The sequence below is a fragment of the Schistocerca nitens genome, chromosome 5 (genome assembly GCF_023898315.1).
Source record: "Schistocerca nitens isolate TAMUIC-IGC-003100 chromosome 5, iqSchNite1.1, whole genome shotgun sequence".
Taxonomy (NCBI): domain Eukaryota; kingdom Metazoa; phylum Arthropoda; class Insecta; order Orthoptera; family Acrididae; genus Schistocerca; species Schistocerca nitens.
This window is the reverse complement of record NC_064618.1, coordinates 665,083,367-665,104,405: the sequence shown is the minus strand read 5'-3', so window position 1 is coordinate 665,104,405 and position 21,039 is coordinate 665,083,367. Positions and strand designations below refer to the sequence as shown.

The 21,039-nt window shown below is 44.0% G+C and overlaps 1 protein-coding gene across 1 annotated transcript in view; it reads left to right on the top strand.

Moving 5' to 3' along the window:
• LOC126260648 (hexosaminidase D-like) overlaps positions 1-21,039 on the top strand; it is a 381,617-nt gene that overhangs the window by 349,081 nt on the left and 11,497 nt on the right. Inside the window, exons 6-7 of the mRNA XM_049957985.1 lie at positions 8,884-9,125; positions 14,628-14,904. Of these exons, the coding sequence (XP_049813942.1) occupies positions 8,884-9,125; positions 14,628-14,904 (519 nt within the window). The remainder of the gene's footprint in view (positions 1-8,883; positions 9,126-14,627; positions 14,905-21,039) is intronic.

Sequence of the window (21,039 nt, the reverse complement as noted above, 5' to 3'; positions counted from 1 at the left end):
AATTTAGAAACCTGTTGTAAAACAGCAAATACAAGCAAAGGTGAATTAAAAGAAACAAGCAACAGACCACCAAACGGGTGAAGTAAGATGATGGTTACCTTGTAACACAGCGTTATACTGCTAGATTTATTCCAGAAGGCGACCATACTAGGTATGGTAATAAATAACACAATTAAAAAAAACACAAGGGCCAGTCATAGACGGTGCTCCAGGAATCGACCTCTGAGAAGGTCCGGCAACAAACACCGTCGCGAGCGATGAGATAGACAGCAAAGAGTTGCATTGCCTGCACAACATGGTGGCTCAGACTAGTGGCAGTCTAATGAATGACTAATGATAATCTTGCTGAAGCTACCTGACGTCCGATAAACCAAATGCAACGATGGAACAATACGCCAAAGCCGGAACCAGCGGTCTGCGCTACGTCCATAGAATACTGTGTTTAGAGCGCCCATAACGAGAAAGGAACCACTACGAGATTTCCGTCCGATTCCACAAACCCGAAAATCTGAACAAACAAGTCAGAGTACACAACACCAGACAAACTAACACTAAATAAAACTCCACTCGATTTGCATGCGAGGCAAAACCGAAATGTAACCAGCCAGAATCAGCAACCACACGTCATTGCGGAAACAATCGGAAAGGGAGCCAAAACCAAGTACCAAATGAGTGACATCAAATTCATTAGGCACACAAACGCACACTGAACTCACTGTGGCAACTCTGACGATGGTTGGCAGAATGAAACAAATCTCTTCACTGCTTTAATAATTCACAGTTGAGTAACCACACCATCTAATCACGGAGCCAAGTGTTTTTAACACAGTAGGGTCTTCAAGTACTACGCTGTACGCATATCCACCAAATTGCACATGACAACATCACGTACTTACTACCGGGCCCACACAGGTGACTTAGTCCGCTCTACTTGGATTGAAACGCACTCATCTTAAAGCTTGATGGATCGAGTATAAGACGAGGTCGTGCACCCTCGTGACCACAGCCCTTCCATCCGGTAGTCCATGCGCGCCGCCAGCGTTCCTGAGGTGTTCTCGCACTTCGCGGACCTGGCTCCTCCTGAGTCCCCAACCGAACTGCCACACTCACACGACACGGAAGAACAACGACTTCGACCCAAAGATAGGACAACAGTTACTATATATCGATAACCACCGCTGCTGCCACTAGCGGACAGGCAACGCTTGGGAAACGAGTGGCGCCAGTCAAGACGAGAAGAAGACAAACAACTGCGACCATGCCAACAAAAGGATACAGTCTGGCTGCAGCATAGGGCGGATACCTACAAACATCACCAATGCGAGCCGCAGCACGGCTCAGTTACCGCTTCTGTATTGACAACTACTTCCCATCTCTTTTTACATAGGCAGGGGCACCTCTTGTGTTTGTGCACACAAATACCTGAATCACTGATTTACGCAAGAATTGCTGAGGAGCTGCCTTGTGTGAGACCTGGGTGTTTAGATCACACGACACTAGTTGGAACAGACAGTAGTTTGAATCCATTTTTAACTTTCGATATTACTTGAAACAGCCACAATGTATCCGTTTATTGTTTGCGAGAATCACCACATTAGCCGAGTTGTAGATGTCAAACAATTTATTGCTTGTATTACGCATCCAAATTCGATTTCTCGTATAGCGAGACAACTAGACACCGTGTACGACACTCTCTGCTGGTATTGCAAAATGTACATAGTTGTACAACCTCTTCTCATATCTGTGAGGCTGAACCTAATTCGTTCACCTGTCGACCATAGTGATGCAAAAACAATTTTAAAAACAGAAATTAAATTGCTCTGTGAATGAGATATGAAAATATTCTTGTTCACACAGTACTGCACTGATGCCCCTCAGCTGACTGGTCACTACTTTGGGTGAGAGGACATCAGTATGAGGGTAACTAGAATGCTCAAACTCCCCAGAAACGGGAAGTTTTAAAGCAGCTACTAGGGCCTAGTATTCAGGCATTTTGGTTACGGTCGTCGAGAATCCGTTCACGTGAGCTGTAGAAGTGTGCAGAAACATCGATTTGCCAATGATTTCAGTCGCTATCCCGCGTCGACTTCATGGTGTGGCTTTCCATTACCGACTCGTCATCGAGAAGCGCGTATAGTATTATGCCTCCTGTTAACTCTCAGCTGACAAAAAATTTTCTGGTCTGGTCAGACGAAACAAACTTTTTGTTCGGATGAGAATGGCAGACTGTCTTTATGGGGATCCTGTTTTAGTACTGACCAAGTCACATTGTTGCGGCCGCACAGAGCGTAAAGATAAGTTCAATCGTTGGAGATTATATTACTAATGCTGCAGTCAAGGAACTGATTGGAGTTTAATCGAAGATAGACTTACAGGAGTACACTAACGTTTTGGAAGAATGTTCCATCTCTTTATCTGTCAGAACAGATGCTTTATCGTCCTCGGTAACAAATACCAGCACAAACACAGAAAATCAAAAAATTAAAAATATGAAGTTAAAAAAGTTGGTGAATAGACCCTCGCAAATGTCGGCGTTGGAATGGCCCAGAAAGTTTTCAAAATTAAATCTAACCAAACATGTTTGGGCACTGATAGAGGCTGAGATACGGCATGAGGAATGTACTCTCAAGACTCTCTCGGGAATCAAATTTTTGACGTGTGGAAGAGCACTGGGCGACATTGTTCTTTTAGCTCCCTCGTCTCCTCGATCAAAAAAAATGGCTCTGAGCACTATGGGACTCAACTGCTGAGGTCATTAGTCCCCTAGAACTTAGAACTAGTTAAACCTAACTAACCTAAGGACATCACAAACATCCATGCCCGAGGCAGGATTCGAACCTGCGACCGTAGCGGTCTTGCGGTTCCAGACTGCAGCGCCTTTAACCGCACGGCCACTTCGGCCGGCTCTCCTCGATCCCCCGAAGACTTAGCGGACTGTTGTACTATGGAGAATGGTTCAAATGGCTCTGAGCACTATGCGACTTAACTTCTGAGGTCATCAGTCGCCTAGAACTTAGAACTAATTAAACCTAACTAACCTAAGGACATCACACACATCCATGCCCGAGGCAGGATTCGAACCTGCGACCGTAGCAGTCGCCCGGATCCAGACTGTAGCGCCCAGAACCGCACGGCCACTCCTGCCGGCTACTATGGAGAATGGTGGACTTCCATATTCCTCGAGTCACATCCGTTCTAGATAGTGAGGATTCATTGTCCACATGTTCAAAGGGCGTTCAAAAAGTTTTGCAAAGTCGTCTCTAAGTTTTTTATTTTTTGCAGGAGGAGAATGAAATTTTTTGTGAACATACTTGGAACATTTAGCTATAAGTTGGTATATAAAAGTATTTTCTTTATTTATAGCTGAGCCATAATGTACCGTGAAGTAGATGTCAGGTTGTGACTACGGTCGATGATGACTCTGCCACATTGATTCACAGGAAGTTGCTCCCTATTTACGGGGAGGACACAGTGCATCGCAGTAGTATCCAGCGGTGGTTGCAGAGGTTTAAAGAAGATGATTTCTCTCTACTGGACAATCCACGATGCGGTAGACCATCGACGGCAGTGAGTGATGTGCATAACGAGACCATTGATCAAATCATCCAAAATGACAGATGTTTGACGACACGTCAGCTTGCTGAAATGACTCGTTTGTCATTGGGTAGTGTCGTATCACTGGTACAGTCACTATGGAACAGAAAAATCTGTTCACATTGGGTGCCTAGGTTATTGAGGAGAGAAATGAAAAGAATGTGTGCGAGGGTCTTATGAAGACCTTTACTGAAGAGTGGAAACCGTGTTTTGACGACATCATTTCACAGGATGAAACATGTTTGTTTTTGTCCGAAGCTGAGAGCTAAACACAATCCGTGGACTGGCGTCATCCGGATTTCCCTCGGAAGAAGAAACCAAGACTTTCACGAACAGCGGGCCGAAAGATGATGGCATCCTTCTTCTGGGATCAGTTTGGTGTCGTTTTTATTAACTTTTTGGAACCTGGCTCCAAAATTAACCGGGACCGTTAGTGTTTGTCATTGGACAAGCTGCGACGTGCCATCAAGACCCACAGACCACAGCTTCAGGGACAGCTCGTCAGACTACACCGTGACAAAGCCAAACCCCATACAGCACTTACGACGCAGGAGGAAATCAGAAAAATGGGTTGGAAAATTGTTTCTCGTCCTCCCTACAGTCCGGCTTTTCCTCCGTCTGATTTTTAACTCTTTGGTCGTCTGAAGGCCCACCTGCGCGCTAAAACATTTGATAGTGAGAGAGACCTTATTTCCTGTGTCAAGCGATGGTGTACAAGTCAATCCCCAGAATTTTACCAAAGTGCATTTACATCTTGGAAATAACGTTGTGCCAGATGCGTCACAGCTGCTGGAGGCTACATTGAGTAGGCTCAGTGTATAGCTAAATATTCCAAGTACGTTCACAAAAAATTTCATTCTCCTCCACCAAAAAATACAAAAAGTACAAAAAGTATAGATGACTGTGCAAAAGTTTTTGAACGCCCTTTGTAAATAGAAAGAACTATGTAGCGTATTTTGTTTCCAATTTTCAGATGTTGTTTTTTATTTATATTATGCTTCACAGAACGGGTCTTTAATGTTTTTTCTCATTGTCATTTTACAAGTATGAAATGCATCTGTGTAGACGGTATTTCTTTAACTTGGAGCAACTAAATATTTAGAAAACTGCTGTTTGCACGAAAAAATGAAAACTTACTACTATTTCCAAGGAGAACTCCTGTCTGTCCTAGAAGTGGCCACCCCCTAACCCACCCAACCACCATGGGCGCCAGCTTTTTATTTTCAAATGGGAACTACATCTACATCTACATCTACATTCATACTCCGCAAGCCACCCAACGGTGTGTGGCGGAGGGCACTTTACGTGCCACTGTCATTACCTCCCTTTCCTGTTCCAGTCGCGTATGGTTCGCGGGAAGAACGACTGTCTGAAAGCCTCCGTGCGCGCTCTAATCTCTCTAATTTTACATTCGTGATCTCCTCGGGAGGTATAAGTAGGGGGAAGCAATATACTCGATACCTCATCCAGAAACGCACCCTCTCGAAACCTGGCGAGCAATCTACACCGCGATGCAGAGCGCCTCTCTTGCAGAGTCTGCCACTTGACTTTATTAAACATCTCCGTAACGCTATCACTCCCCATTTTTATTGCAGATTCAGTGTCAACGCCGAAAAATATCGCTGTAATCGACAAAATTAATTTTTTTGCCGGGTTTTGTAATTAAGAACCGACTCATTTGGTTCGATTTTAAATTTTTGATAAAATTGTAAACCTTTATGTTCTACACAGTTGATATTATTGTAACAATTTGAATTTATTTTGCAGATTTGATTGTATAGTAAAGTAGCAAGTAAGCTACGTCAATGTAATTTAGTTTTCTATTCCCTTAGGGGCTGATTTTTGGGAATCCCCCCCCCCCCCCCCCCCGAATTTCACCATCAGGTTGACTGATGTCGGTGTGTTCTTCCGTTCAACCGCAGTAACTCCCGCTCTGATTACATTACGGCATCATCTAATTCGAAAAGGAAAAAGAAAAAAAAAAACTGTTCCACATAAACCCTAGATATTTTTTGTCGAAGAATTCGTGGGGTTCACGGTTGAAAAGTAAAAAAAAGGGGGTTAGCTCAGACAAACGTCCACTTCTAAAATATTAACTTTGCATTTGGAATATATTTTTCTTACGATGCGTGGTTTTCGAGACATTTTGTTGTACCAGACACCCCACGTAACCAAGTCAATAAATGATTATTTCCTTGATCGAATCCTCATACTGCAATATTTAAAACAGCCATATGATTTATGGAGGAAAATACAGCAACCTGCCACTTTTAACAATTATTTATTGTAAAATTATTATTCGTTTTAAGGGCCTATACCTGAAACGTCGCCACATTTTTAAAAGGCATTAAAGGTGGGAATCTTCATCTGACACACATCATAAACATGTTTCAACTGCGACATTTCATTTAGTGATAAAAAAGGAAAAGAATGGCATGTTAGACTCTCTGAGCATGTTGTTTCCTGCGTATTATATGAAACGGCTATGTGAAAAACAAAATGTTCTGATTTTTAGTTGCTGCTCTGTTTCTTCCACAAAACAAGCTTACTATGTAAGTGATAAAAGTGTATGTCTCTTATTAATGGACTGCTTTTCGCAACATGTGGTCAGGGGTATTCCTATCACAACTGATAGTTTTTTCTTTAGAACTGACCTGGATAACTGAAGACATGATCGACGATCATCTGTTTGATACAGATAAATAATTCGCAAAGTAACTAACGGAGTTTTACAATGCGCTTGATTTTAACGAAAAGTCTTTTCTTGGTTTGAAATTGCTGTTCAGTAAACCTATGTTGCCGCTATTGTTGTAAACACAAGAGAACTATGAAAACAACAAACCTTAGTTTCTAGGGAATTTCATAAGATTCGTCAGGTTTTTATAGTAAAGCGTTTTGCAATAATATTTTCTTGTTTAATACGTGACATACAAGGAAATCCCTAGCGGCAAGCTGACGTAGTTTGTGTTGCTGACTGCGTTCTGCAGAACTAACAGCTCAACGCTGTTGCGATCCGCGCCAAATACGTCGTTGAGAAATGCGAGTGCGCGTCCTCTGCGGGGAAACGGTGATGTTTGGAAGTGTAATGGTTACATCAATACACCCAGTATTTGTGTAAAAAAAATTCTTTCCTACAACGACCTGAAGCAGTAATTTGCGCGCTCATATCTGGAAAGAGCTCAGGCCTGCTAATATGACTGATTAATTAACGTAGCCGTGTAATGTTGCTAATTATGTGTAATGATATTCGAAGTAAACATTCATTAGCATGCTGCCAGGAGAACATACATCCATTAGCATGCTCTAATAGCCTGTCCGCTAACATTGCATGAGCAGAATTGCGTGTCGTGGATTACATGCTGCCTTTATTAATCTACACTGGCTATGCATATAGCGCTGTCCATTCTTTTGTGTTCCTAGTTATAAACTGCAACATGGCCCTTGTAAGTCTGCTTTAAGTGTCGAAGTTATCTCGGCTGCTCGTTACGGCCTACGAGAGAAATAAAAGAAGAAAAAAAAAAACATTAGAGCCGCAGGTGTTTGCGAAAAAAACACAGCCTCTCTACGCCTCCACGCCAACACAAAAGATCTACTGCCATCTCTGCGTAGGGGTTAGTGTTCGCTAAATGGGGTCATCGCAGAATGAGGGTACTGTGATATTTATGTACATCTGGTTATGATTAACCGTTAATGCGCGCTCTTCTGGAGGTACATAGGGTCAAAAATTTAACGAGGGTAACGGTTTGAAGGGTAGAGGAGGAAAAGGTGCCACGGCAAGAGCCAAGGGAAAATAAAGCCTCTGCGATGGTCGTGTCGGATAGTAAGAGCACCAGCGGACTGCTTGCTATCTGCGACAGATCATGCAAGGGTTAGGTAAGCTAGTAGTGGGTGTCATGCTGGCCGATACCTTTGACGTTGTGAGGCGTTGTTACTCGATAGCTACATCTGGGTACCGGCGTTGTCTTCTCGGCCAGCATCAGCATATCTTTAACAGTTGAGTTCATCATCGGTTAGTGTCCGATAGGTCATATACCGGATGCACAGTGTAGGGTAGTGTAGGAGATTTATTTGTGCGTTAGTGTGGGAGTTCATTGGCTTCCCTGATGTTGGTTGTTTTTCGGGTGTGACAGCAGCTGGCGTGTCCACACAGTATTGCTGATGTGCAGGGGCTCGCTTGTGAGTGTGTGTTAGCTCGCCGTAGGTGGTTATGCCCTAGCTAGCCGTGTCTCTGGTCGCTTATGCTTCCACCTTTGGTTGTGATCATAGTTCCCCAGAGTAAAGATGATCGTTGGAATATATCGAGTTACTGTGTAGCCGCATGGTGAGTTGTATAATTCATTGAGGATTTCAAGGTTGTATTCATTGTCAAGATCCGCGGTGCCAGTATCGTTCGGAACGTTGTTAATGATACTTGTTACTTGATACTAAATTACCTTCAGACGGCGCAGGTATGTAGGAGCTGCATCCCCAGACTGGAGCTGCGTACGTAATCAGAGATCTGATTAGTGTCATGTATTTGGACCTCGATACCCTCCTTTTTAGTGTACTTTTCGTGTTGAGCTTTGGCTAGTGTGTTTCCTTGGGATACCCCAGCTTGACTACCCTGTCGTCGATTGTTTGCTCTGCACGTCAGTGTCGAAACATTTGTTGCTGAGATATGAGTGTATGAGACGCACGAGCCCGTCGGGGAAACCAGCATAGCTTAGTTTGCGTATGAGGCCGTTGTGCCAGAGGCAGTTGAAAGCTTTTGTGATGTCCACAGAACGCGGCCTCTGTGGCATTGTTCGTGTTGCAGCTGTGTGCTGTATGTTCAACTACGGAGAAGGTGTTGTGTTGTTGAGTGGTGATTCCTAAAGCACAATTGCTCTGGAATTAGGGTGTCGTCGGCGATGCAGTGCCTAGTGAAGCGTTTAAGTATTACCTTCTCAACAGTCTTGTTGAGCGAGCAGAGCAGACTGATGAGTCGGCAGTTTTGTGAGAGGGAGTGGTCTTTCCCTTTCTTTCTGAACTTCAGGACCTGGGCCGCCTTCCAAAAGTTGGGGATGGTAATGAAATTATAACGTTTGATACACAAAACTAGCCATACAGTGGAAGTGAACTGACGATTTATTGTGCCAGTTCAGCAACTGACAACATTTCGGACGTGACTTCCAGCAACCGGACTATAGGAAAGATGTGTGTAGACTACTGACAAGAAGAGAAAAAAATATCACTCAGATTTAGCCATGTCTTCAAGACACGTCGGAACATTGCGCTTGCCCCGTTGTGAGCGTAGTTGGTGCTTTGCAGGTGTGGGTGTACGCGGAAGACGTGTACCGCTTCGTGCCGGTGATGGTGTGGGACAAGTACGCGGCGGTGTTCCCGCGCGTGTGGGCCGCCAGCGCCTTCAAGGGCGCCTTCGGCGAGACACTGTACATCCCCAACGTGAAGAGACACCTCGAGAATAACCTGCGCTGGCTGGAGGTCATGTCCGCGGAGGCGCCGAAGTTTCGCGGCGGCTTCTCCGGCATCGCCATCACCGGCTGGCAGAGGTAAGTCCCCAGACAAGTCTTCACAAAGCACTTTCATAGGATTTCACCGAGCGAGGTGCGGCAGTGGTAACGTACTAGATTCGCATTCGGGAAGTCTGTGGTTCAAATCCTGTTCAGTCATCTGGATTTAGTTGTGTGCAGGTGGTACCCCTCAGCTCGTAAATCGTACTTGTAGGAAATCATATTTAATGACCACCAATTGCTGCTGATGAAATAAACCATTACTCAATACCACATTCGATGAACCACCCATCTTGACGTAGATCTCATGTACATGTACAGACAAACAAATGATTGTAATTTAAAAAAAATTGGATTATTTGTTCCAGGGAAAGAACTTGGCAAACTGAGTAAGTCAACAACGCTTTGCTCAACCTCTGACCCTTATGCTAGCAGTTACTCCATTTGGCATTGGCTAGTGAAGTTGTTGGATGTCAACCTGAGTGATATCGTGACAAGTTCTATCCAATTGGCGCGTTAGATAATGAAAATACCGAGATGGTTGGAGGGCCATGTACGTAACGCTCCAAACGTTCTCATTTGAGGAAAGATCCGGCGGTTTTACTGGTTAAGGTAGTGTTTGGGAAGCACGAAGACAAGCAGTAGGAACTCTCGCTGAAATGTAAGTCCAGGATGATTTGCCATGAAGTGCAACAGAAAGGAACGCACAATGTCGTCGACATACGTTGTGCTGTAAGGGTGTCGCGGATGACAGCCAAAGGAGTCATGCTACGAAAAGAAATCCATCATGGACTACAGCTCCTGCTAGTCGGGCCGTATGGCGGGCAACGATCATATTGGTATTCCATCGCTGTCTGGGGCGTCTCCAGACACTTCTTCAGCTTGGAATCTCATCGACTGGAGTAAATTTTTGTTCAGTGATAAGACCCGCTTAGAAATGAGCCCTACGACCAGTGAAGACGTGTTTGGGAGCCCCAGACAGTGGTGGGATACCATCCTGACTGTCTGTGCCATATAACCCGACATTCAGGTGTGATTATCTGAGGTGTAATTTCATTTCATAGCAACACCACTTTGGTTATCCGCGACACCTTTACAGCGGAGCGGTACGTCGACGATATTATACGCCTCGTTTTGTCGCTCTTCATGACAAGCCATCCTGGGCTTGCATTTCAGCAAGATAATGCCCGCCCGCACATGGCGAGATTTTCTATTGCTTGTCGTCATGCTTACCAAACAGTATCTTGGCCAACGGAGTCTTCATGTTTCTCCCCATTTGACAACGTTTGGAGCATTACGGACAGGACGCTTCAACCAGCTTGGGATTTTTACGATCTAACGTACCAGTTGGACAGAATTTGGCACTATATTTCTCAGGGAGACATCCAACAACTCTGTCAGTCAATGCGAAGCCCAATAACTTCTTGCATATGGGCCTGAGGTGGACCAACGCGTTATTGCCTTGATAGTTTGTGAAGGTCTTTCTCTTGAATAAATCACAAAATATTTTTCTGAAATTGTAATCAGTTCTTTGTCTGTACACGTACGTCACAACTATCAATTTCTGTCCCATTCAGATAATTATAAGGTGGTGCGAAAGGTATTATTAGATCGGGGAATAATTTACATGGTACCAGAGGCTGCTGCAGAAGGGAAATCCTGCAGGCGAGGGAGAATTTCGAAAATACACGAATGTTCCTCAATAAATAGTGGCAAATTTGTCTGAGCGCCGTTAATGTATATAGCAAAATATCATTTCAGATATTTCAAATGTGATGTTCCTTTCGCACGTGTACTTAATTTGGAACAATTCATATGGACGGCAGAGACGTAGTGAATCATCAAAATGACATGTAAGTAACAAACTCTTTGAAAGGAACTTGTTATAATGGAATTCGTGGTTGCGGAAAAGAATACCGTGATAAACAACCTTAAACGTTTGTGTGCAGTGTATGGTAATGACACAGTTGATAGGAGTACTTCTCGTCAGTGGGTAAAGAGATGTGTAAGCCACCACCAATCTACTTGCTACATGCATTATTTAATCGTTAATTCAAAAATTTTTCATCATACTTAAATTCACAGCCAGCACTTCAGTGCTACTTATTGTGGCCTACGTGCTTGACCCATACAACCCTTCAGCATAAAAGGGCTTCATTTTGATCAAGAATGCTGTCAGTTCAAGCTTTCCCGTGCTGCTTCTGAACAACGTAGGAGATGAGCCACAAGGACACAAGGGCACGTCCAGTGAGTCGGTCGAGAGGCGTTCGCTCTGTTTGGTCTCGTCGGCTCCTGTGTCGGCAAGAAGTCTCTTCCTTCACTGTCCCCTGCTAATGATTTTTCGCAACGTATTGCGTCACTGATCGATTACCATGATCATCCTGACTCGCTAGTTGTTTGTTCATCAACCCCAGGACGCGCCCTAGGTGTATTCTGAACTGGGAAATATGTCACATTTTATATCTTAAGTAGCCTGTTCGATATTTTATATGCTTCGGATAACCATGACAATTCTGGCAATTGCACAGAGAGTTGAAGCGTCAGGAAGTGCAAAGGCTGAATTCCATGATATGTCACGTTTGGGACGTCCTGTGATAGCCACTGCTCGGAATTCCATCTGTTTGGGCCACTGAAGGGTTCTCTACTTGGTACACACATCGATGATGATCGGAGCGTAATTCTTGTAGTGAAAATACGGCCTCCAACATAGAACAGAAGCTTTCACTTACAGGGAATACAAGCTATTAGATAACGCTGCTCACCAAATGTTCGAACTAGTTGATTGTTATGATGACGATGGTGATAATGATTATGATAATGATGAAATAATACCGCCGTAAGGCCATAGCACATGATAGAGACTGTGTAGAAAAATAGTATAAGTAAAAGAAATGGTTACATATTGTTACCAAATTATGACTGTTAAGAATAAATATGTTCTGAGAAAAAAATATGGGGCGTTATTTATTCAACGGCACTCGTACAACAAACAATGAAGATGCTGAGCTTAAATATTGTCACTAGGTTCAATACAATACATGGCTTATGTAGATAAAGCTTGGCGCATATTTCAAGAGTACACAGCGTGAGATTGCCAAAATTTTGATCGTGGTTGTCCACTATGTTTGGAAATCTCAGTTACCTTTTTAACATTTTTTTCTCTCTCTTGCGTTTTGTTTCCCTATGTGAGGTCGAAAGACTTCAAAAATAATACTTACTTTATATTATAGTTCATACTGCCAGCCCATATTTTTATTGGCCTGATAGGAGGCATAAAGGAGCCTTCTTTCTTATGATTTGATGATGTCCACCATCTTCTCCTGTCTTGCGCTTATGTTTTCATCTCTATAAATGTACTATATCCATCATTTTTTATAATCGGTTTTGAGTTTTCAAGTACACACATCAAAAAACGTTTTGCATCACCCCAGTTCCCAGAACTCCTGAAGATAGACGTTGACTGTGGCTATTGTATTACAGACACAGTCACGTTGCCTGTTCAGAGATGTCACTAAACCTGTCGAAAGGTGTAAACAACCATGCATGAGCAGCACCTATTAGACGGAGGGGGTCCGACAGCCGATCAGTTCCAGTCATTCTATCAGGAAGGAAGTACACGGCTCATGTTGTCTGTATTTCAGCCATGCCTAGACGATCAATACCGCGGTTCGATCGCGTCCGCATTGTTACTTTGTACCAGGAAGGGCTCTCAACAAGAGAAGTGTCCAGGCGCCTCGGAATGAACCAAAGCGATTCTTTACGGACATGGAGGAGATACGGAGAGACAGGAACTGTCGACTACATGCCTCGCTCAGGCCGCCCAATGGCTACTAATGCAGTGGATGACCGCTTCCTACGGATTATGGCACGGAGGAATCCTGACAGCAACACCACCATGTTGAAAAATGCTTTTCGTGCAGCCACAGGACGTCGTGTTACGACTCAAACTGTGCGCAATATGCTGCATGATGCGCAACTTCGCTCCCGACGGTCGTGGTATGGTCCATCGTTGCAACCACGACACCATTCAGCGCGGTACAAATGGGCCCAACAACATGCCTAATGGACCGCTCAGGATTGGGATAACGTTCTCTTCACCGATGATTGTCGCATATGCCTTCAACCAGACAATCGTCGGAGACGTGTTTGGAAGCAACCCGGCCAGGCTCAAGGCGTTAGACACACTGTCCAGCGAGTGCAGCAAGGTGGAGGTTCCCTGCTGTTTCGGGGTGGCTTTATGTTGGTCCGACATACGCCGCTGGTGGTCGTGGAAGGCGCCGTAACGGCTGTACTATACGTGAACGCAATCCTCCGAGCAATAGTGCAACCATATCGGCAGCGTATTGGAGAGGCATTCGTCTTCATGGACGACAATTCGAGCCCCCATCGTGCACATCTTGTGAATGGCCTCCTTCAGGATAACGACATCGCTCAACTAGAGAGGCCAGCATGTTCTCCAGACATGAACCCTATCGAACACGCCTGGGATAGATTGAGAAGGGGTGTTTATGGACGACATGAACCACCAACCACTCTGAGGGATCTACGCCGAATCGCCGTTGAAGAGTGGGACGATCTGGAGCAACAGTGCCTTGATGAACTCGCGGATAGTATGCCACGGCGAATACAGACATGTGTCAGTGCAAGAGGATTTGCGATTGGGTATTAGAGGTACCGGTGTGTACAGCAATCTGGACCACCACCTCTGAAGGTCTCGGTGTATGGTGGTACAACATGCAATTTGTGGTTTTCATGAGCAATAAAAAGGACGGAAATGACGTTTATGTTGATCTCTATTCCAATTATCTTTAGAAGTTCCGGAACTCTCGGAACCGAGGTGACGCAAAACTTTTTTTTAATGTGTGTGTTTGTCTGCTGCAACGATTTATCCCTTCTAGAACTCTCCAGCGCCACATAACCGTAATAGATGCCCCACTAACCTCTTACGTCTTCTAATGAGGGTACACGGACTTCTTTTCTCAAGTATTCTATTTAGTACTTTTTCATTTCGAGCTTAATGGATTCGCATACTTTTTAATATTGTTCAACAGCACCGATCTCCCATGTGTTCGCTTCACCAAAATGTTGTGCTGTAGCCGTACACTTTGAGGTATTTCTGCTACAGTTTCATATCAGTATCTGGTACTAGTGGACCTTCTTTACAGGAGAAAAAGCTTTCTTTGCTTGTGCCATTTCGCATCTGGTATCCTTGGTCCTTGGTCCAGCCGTGTAATCTGACTGCAAACTACATCCCAAGCCCGCCTCAGTAACTTCGGGCTCAGGGCGGCACATTACTTACTAAATAGGCCCGGGCTCTAGTCGCCGCCGGGTCGCATGTTTTCTCTGCTCAGGGCTGGGTGTCGTATTGTCCTTACAGTCGTATTGTCATTTCTGACTCTAAAGTTGTCTCAAACACACTGTCGTATCGTCTTTCCACTAATGAGATAGCTGCATGAATACGAACCGAAAGCCAATAAATAAATAAATTAATTAATTAATTAAAGAAAAAACTGCAGCCCAGTGTGCTATTCCTCGCGCTAGGTACGACCACTACTCGGTGCTGTGCGAGCTGCTGCCGGCGGCGGTGCCGTCCCTGGCAGTCAACTTGCTGGCGACGTCGCGCGGCTTCTTCAACCAGTCGCTGCGGCACGACCTGCAGTCCAACCTGGGCTGCGCGCGCGCGCCCGCCGGCTCGCAGCACGACTACGTCGTCAGCCTCAACTCGGACCCCTTCCTCTGGGAGAAGTTCGGCCGCTGCTTCTTTCCGGGCGCGCCCTTCTTCAAGCTCACCTACCGCCTGCACGCCGCCGAGATTGAGGTGAGTACTCCAGAGCACATATTATCTGCAAGTGTGAACCTGTTGCGTCATGTATGAACCTCACAGGTAGTCTCGATCCTGTATTTTTCGTGTACGAAGGGACACTAAAACCTGGCCTGGAAACCGTGGGAGAAAGTTTTTCCGTTAGACAGTGCCAACTCCAGATAGGCGCCCTCTACAGTCACTGGGCAACCAACCTGTATGTTTTTTTTTTTTTCTCTCCATAAGCTACCAGCCAAAGGGTACTAACAAATCGGCATCTCAACGGGACATGGAATTGTACAAGTATCAGATAAACTGAAATTACTCAAGTTTACGCATACATGGTTTGTCAGTGAAATGCGAAGTTTTTAGTTGCTGTGACACACAGTAGGGGCATGCTGGGTACGAATGTTACTGATCTCTCCACCTTCGTAGTCAACTTTTCAGATGCAGTGGATTGTAGATCAGGTGAAGGTGATTTATCAAAATGGTCAGAGTTTGGCGGAAATGCAACGCGCCTGTCGACGCAATTTTAGCCGTTCGTTCAACAAGCTTGTTCCACAAGATAATGTGATTCGAACATAGACGAGAAACCTCAGGTGAACGGGATTGACCATCAAAAATAGTGGTGAGAGAGTAAGAACTGATCGGACATCTGAAATCATCATATCCAACAGACTATGGTTCGAATTCCATTCAAATTCTCCAGGCACCTTCCTTGCCCGTTCACTTGCCTTTGTGTGAATATGCCTTTGCCTACTATTGTATTTCGTATTTACATATAATTAAAAAATAATTATTCAACAGTAAAGTACTTATTGAAATCGTCCAGTTTTGTTGATGGACGCTGTAGAAAGGAACGTTTTTGGTGATGTATGTTTCCTTTAGCTTGGGATAAGCGGATGTTAGGCGAGAACAACGAAGTTGCTAAGAACAATTCGACTGGCGAGAGGACGAGCTGAGTTAGCCAATCAGAGGTCAGGAAGGACATGTCCATAGAAAATTTTGCTAGAGAGAACTCGTACTCCTAGCGCAGGATACTTCTCTACTTGGTCTGATATATGGCACTTCTCTGTTTTGTTTAGTGGGCTTTCTTACTCTCGATGGGAAGGATGGGGAATGGGGGGAGGGGGGGGGGCACATAATGGACCTCACGCACGATCAGGTTGCCGACACAAGAGTTGCCACTCGGTAACGCACTACACCGCTCACATAAACGTCAATACCGCTGCCAGTGATATTTTGAACACAACCTGTGACGATCAGTTGTCTAGTTAGTGGACATAACTAGTGTATGCACTTACGTTGTCCCTTACTGTGTGCTACCACACGTATTGCACAAGTGTTGGAGTGGCAGCTATTCAAAATACGATATCTCGTAAACGACTTCCACTAGAATCCTGCAACAAACACTACAGTCATTCTAATTTATCCTACTTTTAATTTATTAATGTCAATAGACATTCGCCCATTTAAGAACGTGTATTTTTGCACAAAAAATCACTTTCTCAGTATTATTACAATCTTTTAACTGGCTAGCAATCCATTCTGTGAAAACTGCACATGAGCAGTGTCAACTTCCGCAGTGTTTGTGGTGCAAGTTTTAGGTGATTCACCCTGTATGCGTACAACTAGCGTCAGCTTATGTGGCCTTTTTAAAGACATGATGAAAAGCTTCAAGTAAACCTTGGAAATCCAAATGATGAAGTTATCGCTCCGAAATTCTTATCAGGAATAAAAAACCTAAAATACAAAAATACACTCAACACTATTTAATTCATGAAGTATATTGCGTGTCCCTAACAGTCCAGTACCTAGGAGCTGTAGGCGAGGGCGGTGCTGTCGCTGCCGGAGTACTGATGATTCATCGTGTTTTGCAGTCCCTGTTAATATATTTCAATAAAACGAATATCGCACATGATTAATGTAGGAGTGCTCTATCAAACTGACGTGTAAAATTCGTGTGGGCTGCGCCCAGCTACACATTTCGATAACGAGATAGCAAATATCTGTTGAAAAACTAGAGAAAAAGCGCCACACTTCTATTAGGAGGGACACCCAGAATGTATTAAAACATCGTCTGCCGCCTAAAGTTCGAACCATGATGGAGTTTTTCTCACTGAAATATTGTATTTAAATTTGTCATCCTTTATGTAGCTTTAGCATGCGCCAGTAAGCCCATAATTTGTACTTTGGTAGTATTATTTTTGTGGATTTTCTGTATCGCAATAATAGCACTCCGCTTGTTTTCTTGATAGTAATCCACGCCGAAAGTCTGTCATGAAATTCGCTATGGGGAATAAAAATAGCAAGAAGATATTGGCGGTTCTTAAAAAACCTGGAGATTTCAGTGTATGGTCAGAACAACATCTTTGAACGGTTACGTGTGTACATGTACCGGACGTTAAACCATGTGCTATACATAATAATTGACAATTCCCTAAAAATTGTTGCTTCTAAAGGGTAGAAGTATGAATGCTGATCGGAGTTAAACGGATTTATTCAACTTTGTTTGGAAAAAGTTTGGAAATTTCTACGAAAGTTTATCGATGGACACAGCTTCACGATCTGTGTTTTAAATGAAGCTCCACACTCTTCGACGAATATGGCTGTAGGACACCATTCTGCACGATTCCCTTATGTGTTTGATGCTATTTGTTCACTATTTTTTTTAATATTTATGGTGGATTTGCGTAGATAGGTACGCCATGTTTCCTCCATGGGATTCGTTTTGCGTTTACGGAATATTCTCGTAACGCACACAGGACAAGAAAACAACCTACGCGCGAGTGCTTTCTTATTTCAAGAGTCAAGACGACAGACGACAAACTCTCGAGCATTCGTCTGAACAGGGCCCTGCATGTGACTATTCAGATAGAAAAGTTAGATCTACACAATCACAGTCTGCTGCTTGTCTTTCTTACTATGATTCATTTCGCTTTTAACGTATGGTCAACGGTCATTCGTCAACTTACGCGCATGACTTTATATATATTTTTATCTTACAGACAAGTGGGAATCACTGCATTAACCAAGAATTTACAGTAAGTATTGCTGTTTTCACAACAGTTCTTATCAGAGGTCGTATTTCCAAAACCAGCAGCATCACTTGCCGACAATCTTTGCCCGTATCGTAAACTAAATCTAATAGTCGACTTTAGTTATTGTAAATACTTTTTAACTTACCATGAAAGGATGAAAATATCCGAATAAGGTTTTCTATAGGTTGTAAGACAAATCCCACGTTCTTTCACGCAGAGGGTTCAGGCCCGACAAATAGAGTACAACGAGCGGGGTAAGACAATGGCGTATCTACCGTGTGCCGGCGAAGTACCGAACAAAATCGGCAGAATCTTGGTTAGATGTAACATTAAATGCGTATTTCGTTCTTCTCCGAGAACGCGTCCACTATTATGTACTTGACAGATGACTTGGGGCTCCGTAAAACCGGCGTGTGCGCATCCCAGGCAAAAGAGATGCTCTTACGTCGGGAAGAGTATGGATACAGTCGAAGAAAGGCACAAAGGGGCAGGAGGCACACAGAACTTAAACAACAAGCAAAATCTGCGGTTGCGGAACAGTGCATTGATACAGAGGACTGCAGGAAATACGAAGCGGAAGTGCAAAGAGAGAACTCGTTGTTTTGGGATGGTATGGTCAACGTGGTCGCAGAAATACTATTGGCCGACGGCCTGGTAAATATAGACTGTAACTTTACTCTTAGTAAAGCGTGGGATCCAGCAGACAGCCAACTGGAGTTACACTGTCGGCCGAGAGCGACATTCGCGCCCGATAGGAGCGGCTATAGCACTGAGGGGTCGTAGTTCGGGCCCAGATTTCGGCGATCGCGTCCTGCCACAAGTCCACCTGGTGCAACGTGCGGTCGGGTGGAAAGGGAAAGGGTGGAGAGCGATAAGACTACAAAGGAGGTGCTAATTAGCAAAGACGCTGATTTTATAGATATTACCTGAAGATGACGGCAAGGTACGCTGTCGAAATAGTGTTTCGTAGACGACTGTATTCGACCGGACACCCGAGTGCAATACAGACGAATATATCTTGGTGGAATAAGACTTCAAACATTTTGGCTGTTGCGTCAAGAAGGTTCAAGTAAGCAATGTGTACAGTGTGTTTCACAAATCTCATTACAGGCTTTTAAGGTGCTGTAAAGGGGACTTAGTAGATAAAGTTTTGGTAGGGAACCCGTGTTCGCATGTGTGCCGTTTTGTTATAAAATAAGTTTAAAGACTGGAACACTTTGAAATATCCCGCTTCAAGACAGGCACGCAAACATAGGAGAGGGCGACATCGTCAGTAGCCAGTTTTGTAATTATGACATCATATGCCATTTTCGTCCGACTGCAACAGCGGCTGCGAGAAACTATTATGTTCGCAACTAGAATGGTTGACTGTGGTGCTCCACGGAGGCGCCACAGTCTCGACTTTGAAGAGGGCATTCTTCCTCAAGTAGAAGGGAACCCGACGAGTACTCCAAACATTGCCGTGCCATGGACTCCTGTAGAGCACACAGGTCAGAGCTCATTGCTTCTGCTATGTGAATACCGCGGATCTGGAGATTTGAAGGTGTACAAACTTATTTTCTATCCCAATTGTACATTTTCGTACATAGATACTGCATAAAAACTGTATCTACTAACAAGGAACGCCTTCAGTGCGAGGTCATAAGTTCAGTCATTACTTAGGCTCATTTGAAAGCGTTGTGTTAACAGTTATGACCGGAAAAATATTAACTGCTAGTGACTCACCATGTGTAACCAGGAGAATGAGTGTCCGGGAGGTGCAGAGATCAATCGTCTATCGGATGTGTGTGTTACACTTCACAAAATGGCCATCGTCAGTACTGAAGAAATGCTCAAATGAAATCATTAAATTACATCATGAACACCCAATGAAAAATGGCGCGCCACAGTGATGACAAAGGTTCGCACTACCAAGATCGAAGGCGAACTCCTCTGGAGTTACAAACCGTGCAGGACGTTCAGCTAGGCATCCGCTGTGAAACAACGCTATATAATGATATTGGTGTAACAGTGTGATGAGAACTGATAGAATGTGATGGCATGCAACCGTCTGCCGAGGAGCTTATCGTGAAACTGGCTATCCTAAAAGACGTAGCCGCAGACAGTACCATAACACGTTTTATAGGCATGGAAAAAACAACATTCAGAGGCTGAATTGGCCCAGTGGTTTGAGGTGGTATGTCCCATAGTTTTCAGGAGGAATATTTTGCTATAAAGGAGTATGACTTTTATACGCTGACCGGGAATCAGGCAAAAGTAAGCTATTTTGGCCAGCTATTGGCCAGAAACAGTGCTCGTGCCATAGCTGTAGTCCTCTCACGCCCATTTCCGATTCTTGGTTCCTGTTACGTAAATATTCTGTTCTGGCCTCGCAAGACCATGCACACGAGAAAGAATGGCACAGGGCAGAGCCCCCTCAAACTTCCCGCAGCACAGTAAATAACTTTGCAGCCAATTTAACTTTCAGATTAACAGTCGGCGTAATTGTATACGATCCCGTTAAGGTATTGATGGTAGTTTATCTTGATACAATTCTCTTGGTTCCTCTAAATTCGTGGACCCCTTTCATATGCGTTTCCTCTTCAAATCTCGATTAATCGAAGTTGAAAACTATTTCTTAACAGAACAATGGGATAAGTTTGTCTGATCTACAAAATTTTGGACTGATTCCGCAGTTTGCTGTCCGTAGGCAAATTGACACTTTGTTTGAAGTTTTGTTATCTTACGTCTTCCAATTCCGTAACACTGTTTGAAGTTATGCAACCATCCATTGATTGCCTTGAAATCACTGTAATCTATGTCGCGTGCAATTTCATCTCCAGGGTGATCCTAGTTAAAGTTAAACTTTCTAACCCCTGTAGAAATAACACCATTGGTGAGAATGACGTCAAATTGCAACGGAACATTATCGCAGAAGGGGGGAAACGTATGGCAGAAGAAAAATGAATAGTTACAAAATGTAGCAATAGATGAATCTGTAAGCATCATAATTTAATAGTGTGAGCTGTACGTTTGACGTTAAACAAACTTTACTTCTCAATGTGCATGGGTGTACAGGTGTGATACTGTTATTTACGTAAGCTCATCCATCCTGGCAAGGTCATATGACATT